The following is a 15,482-nucleotide window of genomic DNA, read 5'->3' as shown; positions in this document are numbered from 1 at the left end:
AACCTTAACTTCAGAAGCTTATAAGTACTGAAAGGATTAAGATTTTTTTAATAGAAGTAATTTACAAATCTGTTTAACTTTCTAGAGCCAGTTGATATATATATAAAAAAAAGTTTTTTCCTGGAATACCCCTTTAAAGGGGTACTCCGCGGCTCAGTGTTCAAAACAAAATGTTACAAATGCTTAGAGCCGGTGCCTGGTGACGTCACGGCCCCGCCCCCTCAATGCAATTCTATGGGAGGGGGTGTGACGGCACCATACCCCCTCCCATAGACTTGCATTGAGGGGGCAGGGCCGTGATATCAGGAGCGCCCGGCGCTGGATGGAAGCATTCGGAAGATTTAGTTCTGAACGCTGAGCAGTGGAATACCACTTTAAGAGAAGTCCTCAAAAATCATGACCACAAAACTTGTTTTTCCTGGCCAGTTACTAAACTACCAAATTTTTTTATTTTTTTTTATTTTTTTTACTAGTGCCTTCATTCCTGCCCTGGGCTGGGCTGGGACACATGTTTGGTAAGGCTTACTGAACCTTACAGCATCTAATTTGTGTACAGGAAGTCAGTTTCTCCATTTATTCTTGTGAGAGGCAGAGTGAGCCTTTACAAGGCCTACAAACTATTCAATGCTGTGTATAGATTTTCTTAGCTGGATGAGGCCATAGATTTCTCCTGGTGGCTTACCAGATCGTATTAATGGCTCTTGTGTTGTCCCCTGTATGTACAAATGCATACGCTTTGATCCAGGCAGAGAGCCAGTCCAGATTAGGTATGCTCTGAATAACATTTAGTGTCATGGAAGCTACTTCTGCACCTTTCACCGAAAGAGACAGCAAACCTGCAAAAAGGAAACAGACAACATATAGTATACAGCTTGTCCTAAGTGTCCCTGCCATTTAACAAAACTTTGTCAAAGACATGTAGAAAATGTTGATTGGTCAGTGTTCGGACCCCTACAGATCATTACAACAAGCAGTATAGGTGCAGGGTTGTGCGGTTAACACCATGCACTAGATGGGTTAATGACCAGTGGGGGTCTGAACATACAACCAGACAGATCAACATTTTCATTAAATGACAAGGACACAATCTTTGAAAAGCACCAACATATTCCAAGAGGTTATTGAAGCTAGAATAGTCCGTGATGGCTTCTGTATCACGGAGCAGCAGGATTCATACTGAAACCGTTGTGCCTCCTTTTAAAACCACCTTACAGTATAGCAAAACAAGAGAGTAATACTGTCAATAACAATGCCGTAATTGCTAGTACAGAATGTTTTTACGTATCAGTTGCACAACAGTCTACACATAAAGGCAGGCTGCAACACAATATTAGTCAGGTTGTAAAACGAATCTTCAAATATCTGCATTTAAAAAAAATGCCCTAACAAGTCATTAGTAAGTAGAAAAAGAAAACAAAAGGTGCGCTCCTAGTATAGAGGTTTCAGGTAAGTGGGTGCCCCCAAATAATATGTAGTAAGCTTACCAGAGGCTGTTGTGCTACGGACACAACACCGTGGATTGCATGTAGAATCGCAATGAAGAGGTCAGCTAGCCGTAGCGTCCTTCTCAAGTGGCTCTGGGTCACTTCAGTATTGGATAGGCATCAAGTGGATATAGATCCGGAAAACAGGACTTTACCATGGTTTGGTTTAGGCTGTCATTCCTTTGAGGAGAAGCGCCTGGCAAAGTCCTGTTTTCCGGATCTATATCCACTTGATGCCTTATAAGTCATTAGGGCATTAAGTCCTGAGGATGACTTCCCATAAATGGCTGGTTCTTCTTGGGGTTGTACTTTTGTCTCTTAAGTAATGCATTTGCAATTATACTTCAAAGAATATGGGCAGCTTATTTCCATTGGTGTGAGGCACTGCTTCTAAAATTACATCTTGCTGTATCGCCCACAAATCAATCAATACCCAGCATCTTCTCTGCGGGGAGGCCTTGTGTCAGACCCCACCCGGCACCAGCCATTTCAGATCCCTCAATAAAGCACAGCGTCCCTCCAGCTTTAATTGCACGGCTGCATTAAAATATATTTAATGTTTCTTCTCTCCGTGCAGACAAAAATATCCACGCGAAGAGGAAGTCAATAGTTCCCAATTACAGCTTTTGTTTAATTTAAGTATTGGTGACGCAGCCATTCTAATCATTCAAAAAAAAGAACAAATTAACACTTATTTTTAAACTTCTCTAAAAGTAAAAAAGTAAATAAAGTTTTTCATGCCTAGAAACTAAAAAAAGCTAAACTATTTATATTATATAAATAGGAACTAAATAAAAATACAACAAAAACACAGAAGACTTTTACTTCTACTATGACTGGCCTTGGATTGCACAATTTTTTTTTTAGACTTTCAGCATTTGTTTCACAAAATATAAGACACCAAGGGCAGCATCCACTAAATGACCGCTCTGGTGGTTTAACCCCTTAAGGACTCAGGGTTTTTCAGTTTTTGCACTTTCGTTTTTTCCTCCTTACCTTTTAAAAATCATAACCCTTTCAATTTTGCACCTAAAAATCCATATTATGGCTTATTTTTTGCGTCACCAATTCTACTTTGACATTAGTCATTTTACCCAAAAATTCACGGCGAAACGGAAAAAAAAATTGTTGTGCAACAAAATCGACGAAAAAACACCATTTTGTAACTTTTGGGGGCTTCCGTTTCTACACAGTGCATATTTCGGTAAAAATTACACCTTATTATTCTGTAGGTCCATACGGTTAAAATGATACCCTACTTATATAGGTTGGATATTGTCGTACTTCTGGAAAAAATGATAACTACATGCAGGAAAATGTATACGTTTAAAAATGTCATCTTCTGACCCCTATAACTTTTTAATTTTTCCACGTACAGGGCGGTATGAGGACTCATATTTTGCTTCGTGATCTGAAGTTTTTATTGGTACCATTTTTGTTTTGATCTGACTTTTTGATCGCTTTTTATTCATTTTTTTAATGGTATAAAAAGTGACCAAAAATACGCTTTTTTGGACTTTGGAATTTTTTTGTGCGTACGCCATTGACCGTGCGGTTTAATTAACTATATATTATTATAGTTCGGACATTTACGCATGCGGCGATACCACATATGTTTATTTATTTATTTATTTTTTACACTGTTTTATTTTTTTTTTTATGGGAAAAGGGGGGTGATTCAAACTTATTAGGGAAGGGGTTAAATGACCTTTATTAACACTTTTTTTTTAACTTTTTTTGCAGTGTTATAGCTCCCATAGGAACCTATAACACTGCACACACTGATCTTTTACACAGATCACTGGCGTGTATAAACACGCCTGTGATCAGTGTTATTGGTGCTTGACTGCTCCTGCCTGGATCTCAGGCACGGAGCAGTCATTCGCCGATCGGACACAGAGGAGGCAGGTAAGGGCCCTCCTGGTGTCCTGTAAGCTGTTCGGGATGCCGCGATTTCACCGCGGCGGTCCCGAACAGCCCGACTGAGCAGCCGGGATACTTTCACTTCAGACGCGGCGGTCAGCTTTGATCGCCGCGTCTGAAGGGTTAATACAGGGCATCACTGCGATCGGCGATGTCCTGTATTAGCCGCGGCTCCCGGCCGTTGATAGCCGCCGGGACCTACCCGATATGACGCGGGGTCACTGCATGACCCCGCGGCATATCGCGGGAGCCGGCGGAGGACGTAAATATACGTCCTTCGTCGTTAAGGGGTTAAAACATATGTTATATCAGTTATGACCATAACCAACGGCAAATGGTGGATCCTGTGTTATCTTCCTCCATCCTTATAATAGAGGTGTCACGTTCTATTCTCTGTAGAGATCACTTCTCAGCCATCATCTCATTATCCTCAAAGGAAGGATTGCAATAGAATGGAAGGGTCAGTCTATTGTAATGGTTCCAGGTGAAAAGAGATGGATTTCAGTTTTTTTTTTTACATAGATAACACAAAAAAGATAAAAAATAAAAAGAAATATGTTTAAAGGAGTACTCCGGCACACACTTTTTTCCTTTTATCCCGTCCGGGCTGCAAAATAAAAGAAAACACACTCTTACCTGCCAACGAGCCCCCTACGGTACACTCCGGTACAGGTGTTCGGTCCCCGGGCTGTATTCTTCTTACTTCCCGTTAGCCAGGCACGTCACACGGAGCTTCAGCCTATCACCGGCCGAGGCGGGACATCGCTGCAGCCGGTGATAGGCTGAAGCTCCGTGTGACGTGCCGGGCTAACAGGAAGTAAGAAGAATACAGCCCAGGGACCGAACACCTATAATGGAGTGTACCGGAGCTCCGGGGGCTCGTTGGCAGGTAAGAGAAAGTGTGTTTCCTTTTATTTTGCAGCCCGGACGGGATAAAAGGAAAAAAGTGCGCGCCGGAGTACTCCTTTAACATAAAAACGTAAAAAAAAAAATTTCTAATCACACATTCTGTTTAAGAAATACCTAGAATGGCATCCAATGCTAAAGGACACTGTCTCAACACCTCCTTGTAACTTGTCACAGCAGATCGTTCCTGCCCAGCCTTTTTGTACAAATTGGCTAGCATCATATTGATCTGTAAAACAGAGAAAGTTATAGATGCAATGTAATCATTAAATGAGAAATAATTATAAACCCTGAACTGTAGTAATAAAGTTTTATTATGTGTGCACTAATTGTGGCATCATTTGTGAAAAGTGGGATTGTAAAGGGGGAGTGACTTAATCGGGTACACCACTACTTTACAACTTATTCCCTATTCGCTGGAGATACAACTTCCCCCTCCCCACTCCAACCTCCATAACAGGTCCCCGACTGTCCCTTTGCACGCAGCAGCATTTCAGCACACGACCACTGCATTCTCTTTAAGAGTGCCAGAGATACACGAGTGTTGTACTCTGGTATCTCTGGCGTGTCTTTAGCCAACATGCCGCTCCATGTACAGAGAGAGATGGGTCTCCTTTCTGGAGATCACAGTAGAATGTTGTAGTAATTGCTGCAGGATATTTCCATACCTCCCTTCCCCCACACCCAATTTTGTTTGCAGCATATAAAAGTGCAAAAATCAATGTCCCGGTCCTTTAGGGTAGCTGATCTTGACTACCACAGGAAACTACAGGGTCCTGATCAACCTAGAACACAGAGGGAGGTCACTTGCTTCCTTCCGTCCAATTGTGCAAGCAGCTTCAGCAGCTTTAAAAGTTGAGCGCTAATAACACTGATCAATGCTGTGCTATGGCACAGCATTTTTCAATGTATGGATTCAAAAGAACGTATGTAATAGTCCCTTATGGGGATTCAAAAATTATGAATAAAATGTAAAAGATAAAATAAAAAAATAAAAATATGAACATAAAGAGGCCCCTTCCCAAATACAAAGTTTAAATTAGCCCATAATTTTCCTGGTTTTCAATAAAAAATAAATAAACATATGTGGTATCGCTGCGTGCGGAAATATGCAAACTATTAAAATATAGGGTCTGTAGGTGAAAAATTGAAAGAGTTATGACTAATAAAAAATAAAACCGCAAAAAATTAATAATTGCTGCATCTTTAAGGGGCTAAAACTGTTTAGAGAACTAGACCGGTTTTATTTATCCCCCATTCCCCATACATTTTTATTTCTCTCCCCCATTTTTGCAGCATCCATTCACACAGCTCTTTAGGGCATCAGCTCACCTTAGGGGTTCTTTGTCGGGAAGGGATTCCATCTAATATGGCGACAGCATCTTTATCTTGTTTAAGCATGGTGTAACATTCAGCCATTTTATACTTTACTTCAATTTCAGAGGGAAGACTCTACATACAAATGAACAAAAAGTAAAAGTGACTGTACAGTAAAAGATTCCAAATTAAAAATTGAATTGTTCACCTCCTCAAAGCAAAAATCCCCCAGCATCCCCTGCTTTCTTAATGTTTGTCATTTGCAGCATCATTTGGGTTCAAATCTGCATGGAGTTTGTATGATCTCTCTCCTGTTATTGTGGTGTTTCTCCCATACTTCAAAACACATACTGAAAGGTTAATATGGAATTCAGATTGGGAGCCTCAATAGGGACAGGGATCAATGTAAGGGATGACAAGCCCATGGCAACACGTTTTGGCCAGATTCCACCATTGATATGCACAGCTTAAACACGCCTGCCATGCACACATATAATATGGGTATTCAGAGTAATGTGGCCACTGACCGGCTGCAGTATTACACATACAGAGTCATCATTGCAACATTTGTGGCAGGGGTCATGTTGCAAAGGTAAATATGCAGCAATCCCCACAGTGAAATATAGGTAAAAGCTACATGATGGATACATTTAAACCTCAGAAACATTTTCCACATGGTCTGCACAGTCAGAATGGGATCTGAATACAATAAAAATATACAGACAATTTTTAAAGAGGGTAACATTACAGTGGTTAAAGGGGTACTCCGGCGCTTAGACATCTTATCTCCTATCCAAAGGACAGCACCTGAGTTAAAGTCAGACCCCGGAGCATGTTCGCTCCGGGTCCGATTACCGGCGACCACGGGGCCGGTGACCTGTGACGTCACGCTCCACCCCTCAATGCAAGTCTATGGGAGGGGGTGTGAAAGCTGTCACGCCCCCTCCCATAGGCTTGCATTGAGGGGTGGAGCGTGACGTCACACGGGGTGGAGGCGTGACATCACACGTCGCCGGTAATCAGACCCGGAGTGAATATGCTCCGGGGACTGATTTTAACTGGGGTGCTGGGTGCAAGATCACGGGGGTCCCCAGCGGTAGGACCCCCACGATCCTTTGGATAGGGGATAAGATGTATAAGCACCGGAGTACCCCTTTAAATCTTTACTGTCATTTGAAAAAAAAACATTTGACGTGTCGTCAATAGTTTGGATCACAATGGGATTGCAAGCTATAAGCCAGTGAAGTGTGCTTCACTTCCCAGCTGTCACTCAAATCTGACTCTTGCACTGCATTAGTTTATGCAATAAATGAGTCAGACAGAGACTGGGGGGTAAAGAGCACTGTCATCCGGGGGGCCTAACTATAAGGGATGCAGAGGTAGCAATCTGTGACTGAGAGGGCCCTACGGCACCTTTGCTCTATGAGAAGACACCAGTAGTGTAAATGGCAAATGGGAGACATGGGACCCTGTTACAGATTTTACATTGGGGTCCAGAAGCAACTATTAACACCTCTGCTGTCGCGCACTTTATAAAACATACGATAAGAGCTGTTTTCAGGACTGAGACACAGTGTGAGCTAAACTTTTGACAAGCCTAGACGAAGTGTCAAAAGTTTTTTTTTCAGAGGACTGTTACGCTTTCAGGCATCGCTGTTCAGACTTTCCCATCCTATTCCCTAAAAGATGCCTCACAAATTCTCTGCCCATGATGGATTAGGCTGGATCTGCACTCTCATGATGAGATAGATAGTTGGCACAGTTATGGCAGCAGGAAATGGTAGCTGGCACACTGCACTAGATAGTGAAGTTTGAGGGTTCCAGTTTTTTTATTTATTTTTTTTGTCTGGCAGGGCAAAATGTTTTTATCACATCTTTATTGTTTCTCTCCCTTTTTTCCAATTGAATGGGTTGTTCAGTGGAATTTTGTAATTTGCCATTGTCCCCTGCTTGCTTGAAAAAAATTCTAAACACTAACTCACCTTACTCTGCTCCCTCGTAGCTCCGGGATCAGGACACCCGATCTCTGCTGATAGTGTGGTTCTCTGGAGCGGGCCGAAGCTGTAGATGTGACGTCACAGCGCCACTCTGCCAAACACTGGCTGCAGCAGTGTCCCATCTATAACCAGTGATTGGCGAATAGCACTGTCCGTTCCCCCGGCTGTAGACACTATGCTCTGCTGCTCTGGGGAAAGCAGAGTCACCGGCCATGGACAAAGGGCTCCAACACCTGAACTACGAGGGAACGGAGGAAGGTGACTGAAAAGGTTTTTTATTTTTATTTTTGGATAATAATAAAAAGAAACAAATTCCACTGGATACCCCCATTATTTTTTACTGGAGTATACTCACAGGATATGCCATAAAAGTACCCTATATGCAGGTCCCAGCCCTGGGATCTGAACCTGTCTTCAGATAGAGCGCTCCCCAGCCAACCTCGGCCTGTTTGCAGTTGCCAGGAGAGGTCAGAAAGTAGAAAACAGCTGAAGCTAGTGGGTTACACAATTTGCATAAATCCCATTGACTTGAATGGGAGTTGTGCAAAAAAAAAGGCTTAGCCCTGCAAGCTACACTGTGTACATCCGGAGTTACGCAAACAGTATAGCTCGTGGCCTGGACAGATAAATCCAGATTTCTGTTGCGCCATGTTTGAGGAAAAAAATTTGGCACAATGAGTAGGAATTGATTAACCCTTCCTGTCCGGTGTCAACAGTTTAGGCTGGTGAAGGTGGGGTATTGGCACATGCTGGGTTGTCCGATACCTGTGAATGGACACTTCATGCAGTGATCACACTGCTCCTTGGAAAGGAGCAACTGAGTATTCAAATTACCTTTAATGTCATGGAAAACCTCTAAAGGGGTACTCCGGCCCTAATACCTCTTATTTCCTATCTAAAGGATAAGGGATAAGATGTCTGATCACGGGGATCCCGCCGCTGGGGACCCCCGTGATCTCGCATGCAGCACCCACCTGTGGAGTCAAGACGTCACGATACTCCGGCCCCATAGTCGTGACCTGGCAGACTGAGGCTGCATCGCTGTGTGCAGCTCCCACAGGTGGGTGCTGCATGAGAGATCACGGGGGTCCCCTGCGGCGGGACCCCTGTGATCAGACATCTTTTTTATTCAAAACTTAATTTTTTGTCATAAAAAGAATAGAAGTGGTACAAGAACATTGCGGACTCGCAGGTCCATACAGATAAGCAACTTTTCAGTGCAACGAGCACTAATACAGCAATAGAACCACAAAGGAAAACAGTAATATGTGGAATTCCGTTAGGGTTACATAAGTAAAGGCAAATTACACTTAATAAGAGGAAATAAAAGAAAAGCAAGCCTTGTCAGAGATAATTTGTTTCATTATCGATGACACATCATACCTGCAACTTTTCTTTCAGTTCAGACAAAACAAGGTAGGTAGCAATATTAGATCTAGACATCTTCAGCCTATCCAGAATCATAATTTCCATGGTACATGTATGCAGTAAATGTTGTTTAAGTTCAGCTATAGTCGATATGTCCTGGGATTTCCAGTTTCTAGCAATGGATAATCTAGCCACAGTGAGTATGTGAAAGCAAATTAACAAGTTGGAATGCAGTAATTTTTCCGGGTGGAGAGACAATAAAGCAACCCCAGGGCCCCAAGAGAGAGGTTCCGTTATCAGTGATTGTAGAAAGGCATACACATTATCCCAGAATACCTTTAAATTCGGGCATGCCCACCAAATATTGGAAATAGTACTGAACTGAGCGAGTGTATTATCAGTGCTAATGTCACCCAGGGAACACATCCCGGCCTCGATCCACGGGGAAAAATCAGCACTAGGGAGTAACAACTGGATAGCCGCTAGTGGTGTGGTGTTGTAAAGGCCAGGGGAGACAAAGTTATGCCTAATAGTGTACAACCACACAGTGAGACACGCTTGTATTGTAGGGACAGAACTCAGATCAAAATCACGTCTCAAGTAAACGGACCAAAGAAGAGATCTAAGTGACGACACACCTAAAATGTCCCGTTCGATATTAACCCAGTGAGCTGTAACTTCCGTGTCCCACCATTGTTAACTTGTGTAAGGATAGCAGCTCTATAATAGCTCACTAGGTCGGGGCACCCCAGACCCCCAGATCTAACAGGCCTGTATAAGATTTTAGCTGATATACGAGGTCTGGAGTGGTTCCAGATAAATCCCATGAGTTGGGACTGCAGACGACGTATAGTAGAGAGAGGGAAAGGAATAGGGAGATTTCGGAACAAGTAGAGGATTTTGGGTAGCAAAAACATTTTGGCCACAGCTATTCGCCCTTACCAGGACATGGGGATTTTAATGTACTTTGCAATCTCAGTCTTCAACAGGGCGGTGAGGTGAAGCACATTAGTAGAGAGAAGAGTAGAGGCAGATGGGGTCAGTTTAATTCCGAGGTACGTTATGCTATCGTTCGCCCACATGAACGGGTTCCTAGATTTTAGAAATTGGGTTGTAAGGGAATCCAGATTAAGGGGCAAAATAACTGATTTAGTGGAATTTAGCTTGTAGTAACTAACCTCGCTAAACGAAGAGAGGGTGTGCATAATTGATCGTAAGGATGAAACTGGGTTAGTGACAGACAAGACCACATCGTCAGCAAAAAGCCCGATGCGGTGATCCAGACCTCCCACCACAATGCCGGTGACATCAGGGGAACACCGGATATGTTGAGCCAGTGGTTCCATGACAAGGGCGAAAATCAGGGGTGATAGCGGGCACCCCTGACGTGTACCATTTGTTATGGGAAATGCCCTGGACAGTGCCCCCCCCCCGTAAACACCCTTGCAGATGGCTGGGTATAAAGCACCATTAGTGCTGCAATCAGGGGTTCAGAGAAACCCGAACTTCTGCAGTACCCCCCTCAGATAATCCCAGTGGACGCGGTCGAACGCCTTCTCCGCATCCAGAGAGAGGAGCAGAGAAGGTGTCCGACCCCTATTGGCCACCGATATGAGGTCCAAAAATCTCCTGGTGCCATCAAGAGTCTGCCTCCCCTTTACGAATCCCACCTGGTCCATAGTAACCAGAGATGGGAGGACATTCGCCAAGCGGTTGGCCCAAAACTTCGCATATATCTTTATGTCCCCATTTAGCAACGAGATTGGGCGGAAATTAGCTGGAGTGGTGGGTAATTTTCCCGGTTTGGGCAGGGTCACTATTACTGCCAACAACATTTCACTAGGGATGTAACCAGTGCGAGCTATTTCATTAAAAACATCCACCAGGTGGGGGGACAACATAGGTGCATGGGTGGTGTAAAAGTCATTAGTAAGACCGTCGGGTCCAGGGGACTTGGCGGATTTAAAGGACCTTAGGACTGTTAACACCTCCTCATTGGTGAATGGTAGAGCGAGGTCCGCTGCCTGGGAATGGGATAAGGTGGGGAGAGATATCGAAGATAAGAAGGAAGAGATAGAGGGGAGAGAAGGTTGAGCAGTATCAGCAGAAGAGGAAAGATTGTAAAGAGAAGTATAGTAGTCAGCGAAAGAGTCTGCAATCCCTTTAGGATCCACTATTTTCGCCCCAGGTTACCTTCCAAATAGCTTATCCTACTATGTTGCTGTTTCTTAGTAATCTGGCGAGCAAGTAGGCTACCAGGTCTGTTAGAACGCCAATAAAAGTTCATTTTCATCCGTCTCAGTACTAAATCAAAACGGTACAAATCTAATTGTCGTAGCTCCTCCATAAGAGAGGAGATACGAGTAGTGATATCAGCGGATGCAGTAAGTTTGTTGCGTCTGTGCAGGTCGGCGAGTTCAGTGTTAATAGCAAGCCGTTTGGCAGTAGTAGATTTTCTGAGGAATTAGGTCTGACTAATAAGCTGACCCCTCACCACTGCTTTGAAGGCGCACCATAGGGTAGAGTTCAAAGAGACCGAACCACGGTTGGTATCAAAATAAGAGGTTATGAGGGATGCCAATTTAGGCCGGAATTCCGGGGATTTTAGTGCATATGGACTTGCACGCCATAATCTATCACCAGGTTTCGCAAGGGAGTCCTTAATCGACAGTACAATGGGAGCATGGTCGGACCATGTGATTGTGGAAATAAGTGTCTGATGAAGACAGTCTATGAGGGGGGCACTAACCAAAAAATAGTCTATGCGGGAATAAATTTTGTGGGGATGGGAAAAAAAAAGTAAAATCGGAATCAGTCGGGTGCATAAGTCACCATGCATCATAAAGGCCATGCGACTGGATAGTGTGGAACATAGGGGAGTGCTCCGCAGCCTTCCTAGCGCATGAGGAGTCAACTGAGGGCCATACAGGGCAGTTAAAGTCCCCCATAACTATAACCCTATCTCGGGGACTGATTGCCGACCTGCGCAGCACTGTTCGTAAGAAGCTAACCTGCTTAACATTAGGTGCATAAACCCCAACCAGCACATATGGTGTGCTGTTGAGAGAACATCGCACAATCAAATATCGACCACCTGCGTCAGACTCCACCTGGACATCAGTCAAGGCAATGGAATTCTTCAACGCTAAGGACACCCCCCCCTTTTTTTGGGGGGGCAGGTGCATGGAGCACAGTAGGAAAGGACCTGTGTGAAAGTCTGTGGGAGTCCACGGAGCGAAGGTGCGTCTCCTGGAGACAGAGCACATCCGCCCCGAGGTTGCCAGCTTCCTTCCAAACCATAGACCTTTTAAAAGGGGGAGTTGAGACCCCTACAGTTGAGGGAGACAAACCTTAGAGTCATGGCATAACAACATTAACCCAATCCCAAAAATAATGAGAGGAGGCGCACAAGGTGACTTCTCGAGTAGCACCAATCCTGACAAGGTACTGAATGTCACAAATAACATGAGTACAGAGAGAAAGGAAGACCACGTAACAAACAGAGAACAAACAAGAAACAGAACAAACAACGGTCCAGAGGGACCACAGGTAAAAGAAGAAAATAGTCACCAGACAGAAAGAGCGCGTGGAGTACGCTCTCGGGGGGTACATTAGAACATACAATGTACTAAACCGTGACTAAACCGGCCTTAGGCTATGTGAACAAAGGGAATCAGGAAAAAAAAAAAAAAAAAAAAGGATTATAGCATCTTAGGAATCATAATGTATAGCAAAATAGAGATCATGAAGGTGTATACATGACAAACAGACAGTCCAAATTCAAGTAGTCTTCCTCTTCTTCTTGGTGACCATGATCCATTCCTCCGCAAGATGGGCTGGTTCACTTCTAATAGCGGGGTGAGCAGAAGGCACATCAGGGCAGAGGTTCCAGTCCTGACAGAGTCTGAGCAAACCCTGAGGCGTGGAGGCGGTGTGCTTCATTCCCTCATGGGTCACGATCACCTTCACTGGGAACATCCATTTATAGCTGATGGAGTGATCTCTCAAGATGCGGGTGCCTGCAGCGAACTCCCTCCTCCTCGCCAATGTAACAGCAGAGAGATCCGCAAAAATGGAAAGAGATGCAAATCTTTCAGGTAGGTGAGCAGCAATGCGGGAATGAAGCATGATTTGTTCCTTAATATGGAAAAAATGCAAGCGGAGTATGGTGTCCCTGGGTGATGATACAGGGACGGTCTTAGGCTTAGGGAGCCTGTGGGCCCGGTCGATGAGGAGATCTTGAGAAGACGCCTGAGGGATAATTGCGGCAAAGTAATCAGTAAGGAAGTCCTTTAAATCTTCAGTCTTGACAGCTTCAGGGATTCCCCGTACCCTGAGATTATTCCTCCGAGACCTATCTTCCATATCTGCCACTAAGTCTCAAGGAGGTGAGCTCCTCATCCATGGAGTTAATGAGGTCAGCCATATTATTGGGGGGGGTCGGTAATTTCAGACATCTTATTCTCAATGTGGGACGTTCTGGAGCCCAAGGAGTGCATTTCTTGCTGGATGCTGTGAACAGCAGTGTGAAGGGCTTGTTGAAAGGAACCTGTAAATCAGCCAGCAGAAGTCTCATGGCAGTCTCAGTGATAGGAGCTGCAGGGTCACGGGCAGCGTGAGTCAGAGTACTGGGTACAGCGCTGGGGGTCGCCATTGCAGGAGAGCGTCTCTGGGCCTGAGACCCCGGCAAGGCCAGGGGCGCTTCCGGACCGTGCTCGGGTGAGGGAGCCGACAAGGCACCCACTGATACACCTGATGGATCAGGGGATAAACGGCCCCGAGGACTCACCACTGCCGGAGGTTGCGCAGTAGCTACAGCCTGCTGGGACATCGCTGGTGAGGAATGCCCGGGCAAGTCAGCGCCATCTTGGTTCCGCTCAGCAGCGGGAAAGAAGGTAGTCAGTCTAAGAGGGCTTTTCTTCTTGGCTCTAGTGCGGGTCATGGTTGCGGCAGTTTCCGCCGATGCCTGAAGCTTTCAGGAGTCTGTTAAGCCCTTTGTTCAGCTGTGCAGTCGCAGTGTGCCGCGGTAATAGCCGGTTACTGACGGAGCTCTGCAACTATGCGTCCGCCGCCATGCATAGCTAGCCACGCCCCCGCGATCAGACATCTTAACCCCTATCCTTTGGATAGGGGATAAGATGTCTTAGGGCCCGGAGTACCCCTTTAACAACTAAAGGAAATCTCTGGGATGAGGTAGAAGGGGCAGTTTGGTGCACCCCAGGAGATTGCCTCAATGTCAGTCATTTAACTGTTTAAATGGTGCGATCTATACCAAATCAAGGCATTTATACATTAAATGCCAGTCATGTCTAGAAACCCCATTGCCTTTGGCAAGCATTAGCAATAGAGCACAGATTACATGGATCTATGTAAGCCATTGACCGATGGCTTATAAAAGGGCCCTGAGGGGGCCAAACAATGTGAAAGAAAAAATAAATGCAGAAATTCCAAATGCCAAAATTGTGATTTTGGGTCACATCACAGAATAAAACTTAAAAAATAGTGATCAAAAAGCCAAAAGTGCTACTATGAAATATTACAGATCATGACCCCAAAAATAAACCCTCTCACAGTTCCATAGGTGGAAAAACAACAAGTTATAGCGGTCAGAACATGGCAATAAACAGGCTTTTTTCAAGTTCTCTAAATTATTATTATTATTTTTTTATCATAAAAGGAAACCTAAGTGTCATTAGAATTGTACTGACCCATATAAAAAAGTTAGCATGCCAGTTTTACCGCATTGTAAACAAATTATTGCCCCACAAAATTGCGCAACTCCATATATATATTTTTTTCTCATTTTTCCCTACATATAATCATACCTGATTCTGTGGCATTGTAGCAGCATTTCCAGTCGACGGTCTTACTTTAGATGTCTTCGTTAAAGCTTTCTTCTGCTGTAGGGCCATAGTGTACTTGCTGACAGCATTTCTGTACTCTTTGTCATGAAAGAGCGAGTCTGCATGGTATACTAAAAGTTGGTACTTTTGAGATGGGGAAAACATTTCCCTAAGTAAAAAAATAAATAAATAAAATCACTGTCTGATTAACAATATTACATAGATTTACTGTCTCAGTAAAGCATAATATGGACGCATTTTGACATTAGTATAATGGTGGCAAGTCCTGGACAGCACTTATAGCGGTAAGACTAGCCACACTTGCTCTACTGCTAAACACGTTGGCAGAGCGGTATACCGCCGCAAATCCAATCAGGTTGTTGCCTGTATACGTTGGCATATCATTATGCCGGTATGCAGTTTTGTAACATAGACTGTATAAGGTTCAGGTGAAACTGGCCAACCTGATGTAGCCTGTTCCCTTATGTACACATCACAGCACTTGACTCTAAACACAAGTTCATATGACAGTATATCCAAACCAGAGTGCACATAATGGACATGTCAATTCCTTTGACGGAATATTCTCAGAAATGCATTGCCGTCTATGGAGATGGGGCATTTCCGAGTTGTTCTAGCGCCAG

General features: G+C 44.2%; 1 protein-coding gene across 2 annotated transcripts in view; it reads right to left on the bottom strand.

Annotated features, from left to right (window-relative positions):
* Window positions 1-15,482, bottom strand: part of ANAPC7 (anaphase promoting complex subunit 7) — a 61,679-nt gene that overhangs the window by 26,975 nt on the left and 19,222 nt on the right. For both annotated transcript variants that reach the window (XM_056534439.1, XM_056534431.1), the window contains exons 2-5: window positions 14,821-15,007; window positions 5,646-5,765; window positions 4,431-4,542; window positions 683-836 (exon numbers count right to left, since the gene is read on the bottom strand). In XM_056534439.1, coding sequence (XP_056390414.1) covers window positions 683-836; window positions 4,431-4,542; window positions 5,646-5,765; window positions 14,821-15,003 — 569 coding nt within the window. In that variant the 5' untranslated portion in view covers window positions 15,004-15,007. The remainder of the gene's footprint in view (window positions 1-682; window positions 837-4,430; window positions 4,543-5,645; window positions 5,766-14,820; window positions 15,008-15,482) is intronic.

This window comes from Hyla sarda, chromosome 1, assembly GCF_029499605.1.
Source record: "Hyla sarda isolate aHylSar1 chromosome 1, aHylSar1.hap1, whole genome shotgun sequence".
Taxonomy (NCBI): domain Eukaryota; kingdom Metazoa; phylum Chordata; class Amphibia; order Anura; family Hylidae; genus Hyla; species Hyla sarda.
The sequence above is the reverse complement of the archived record's forward strand: the minus strand, read 5'-3'. Positions and strand labels throughout refer to the sequence as shown.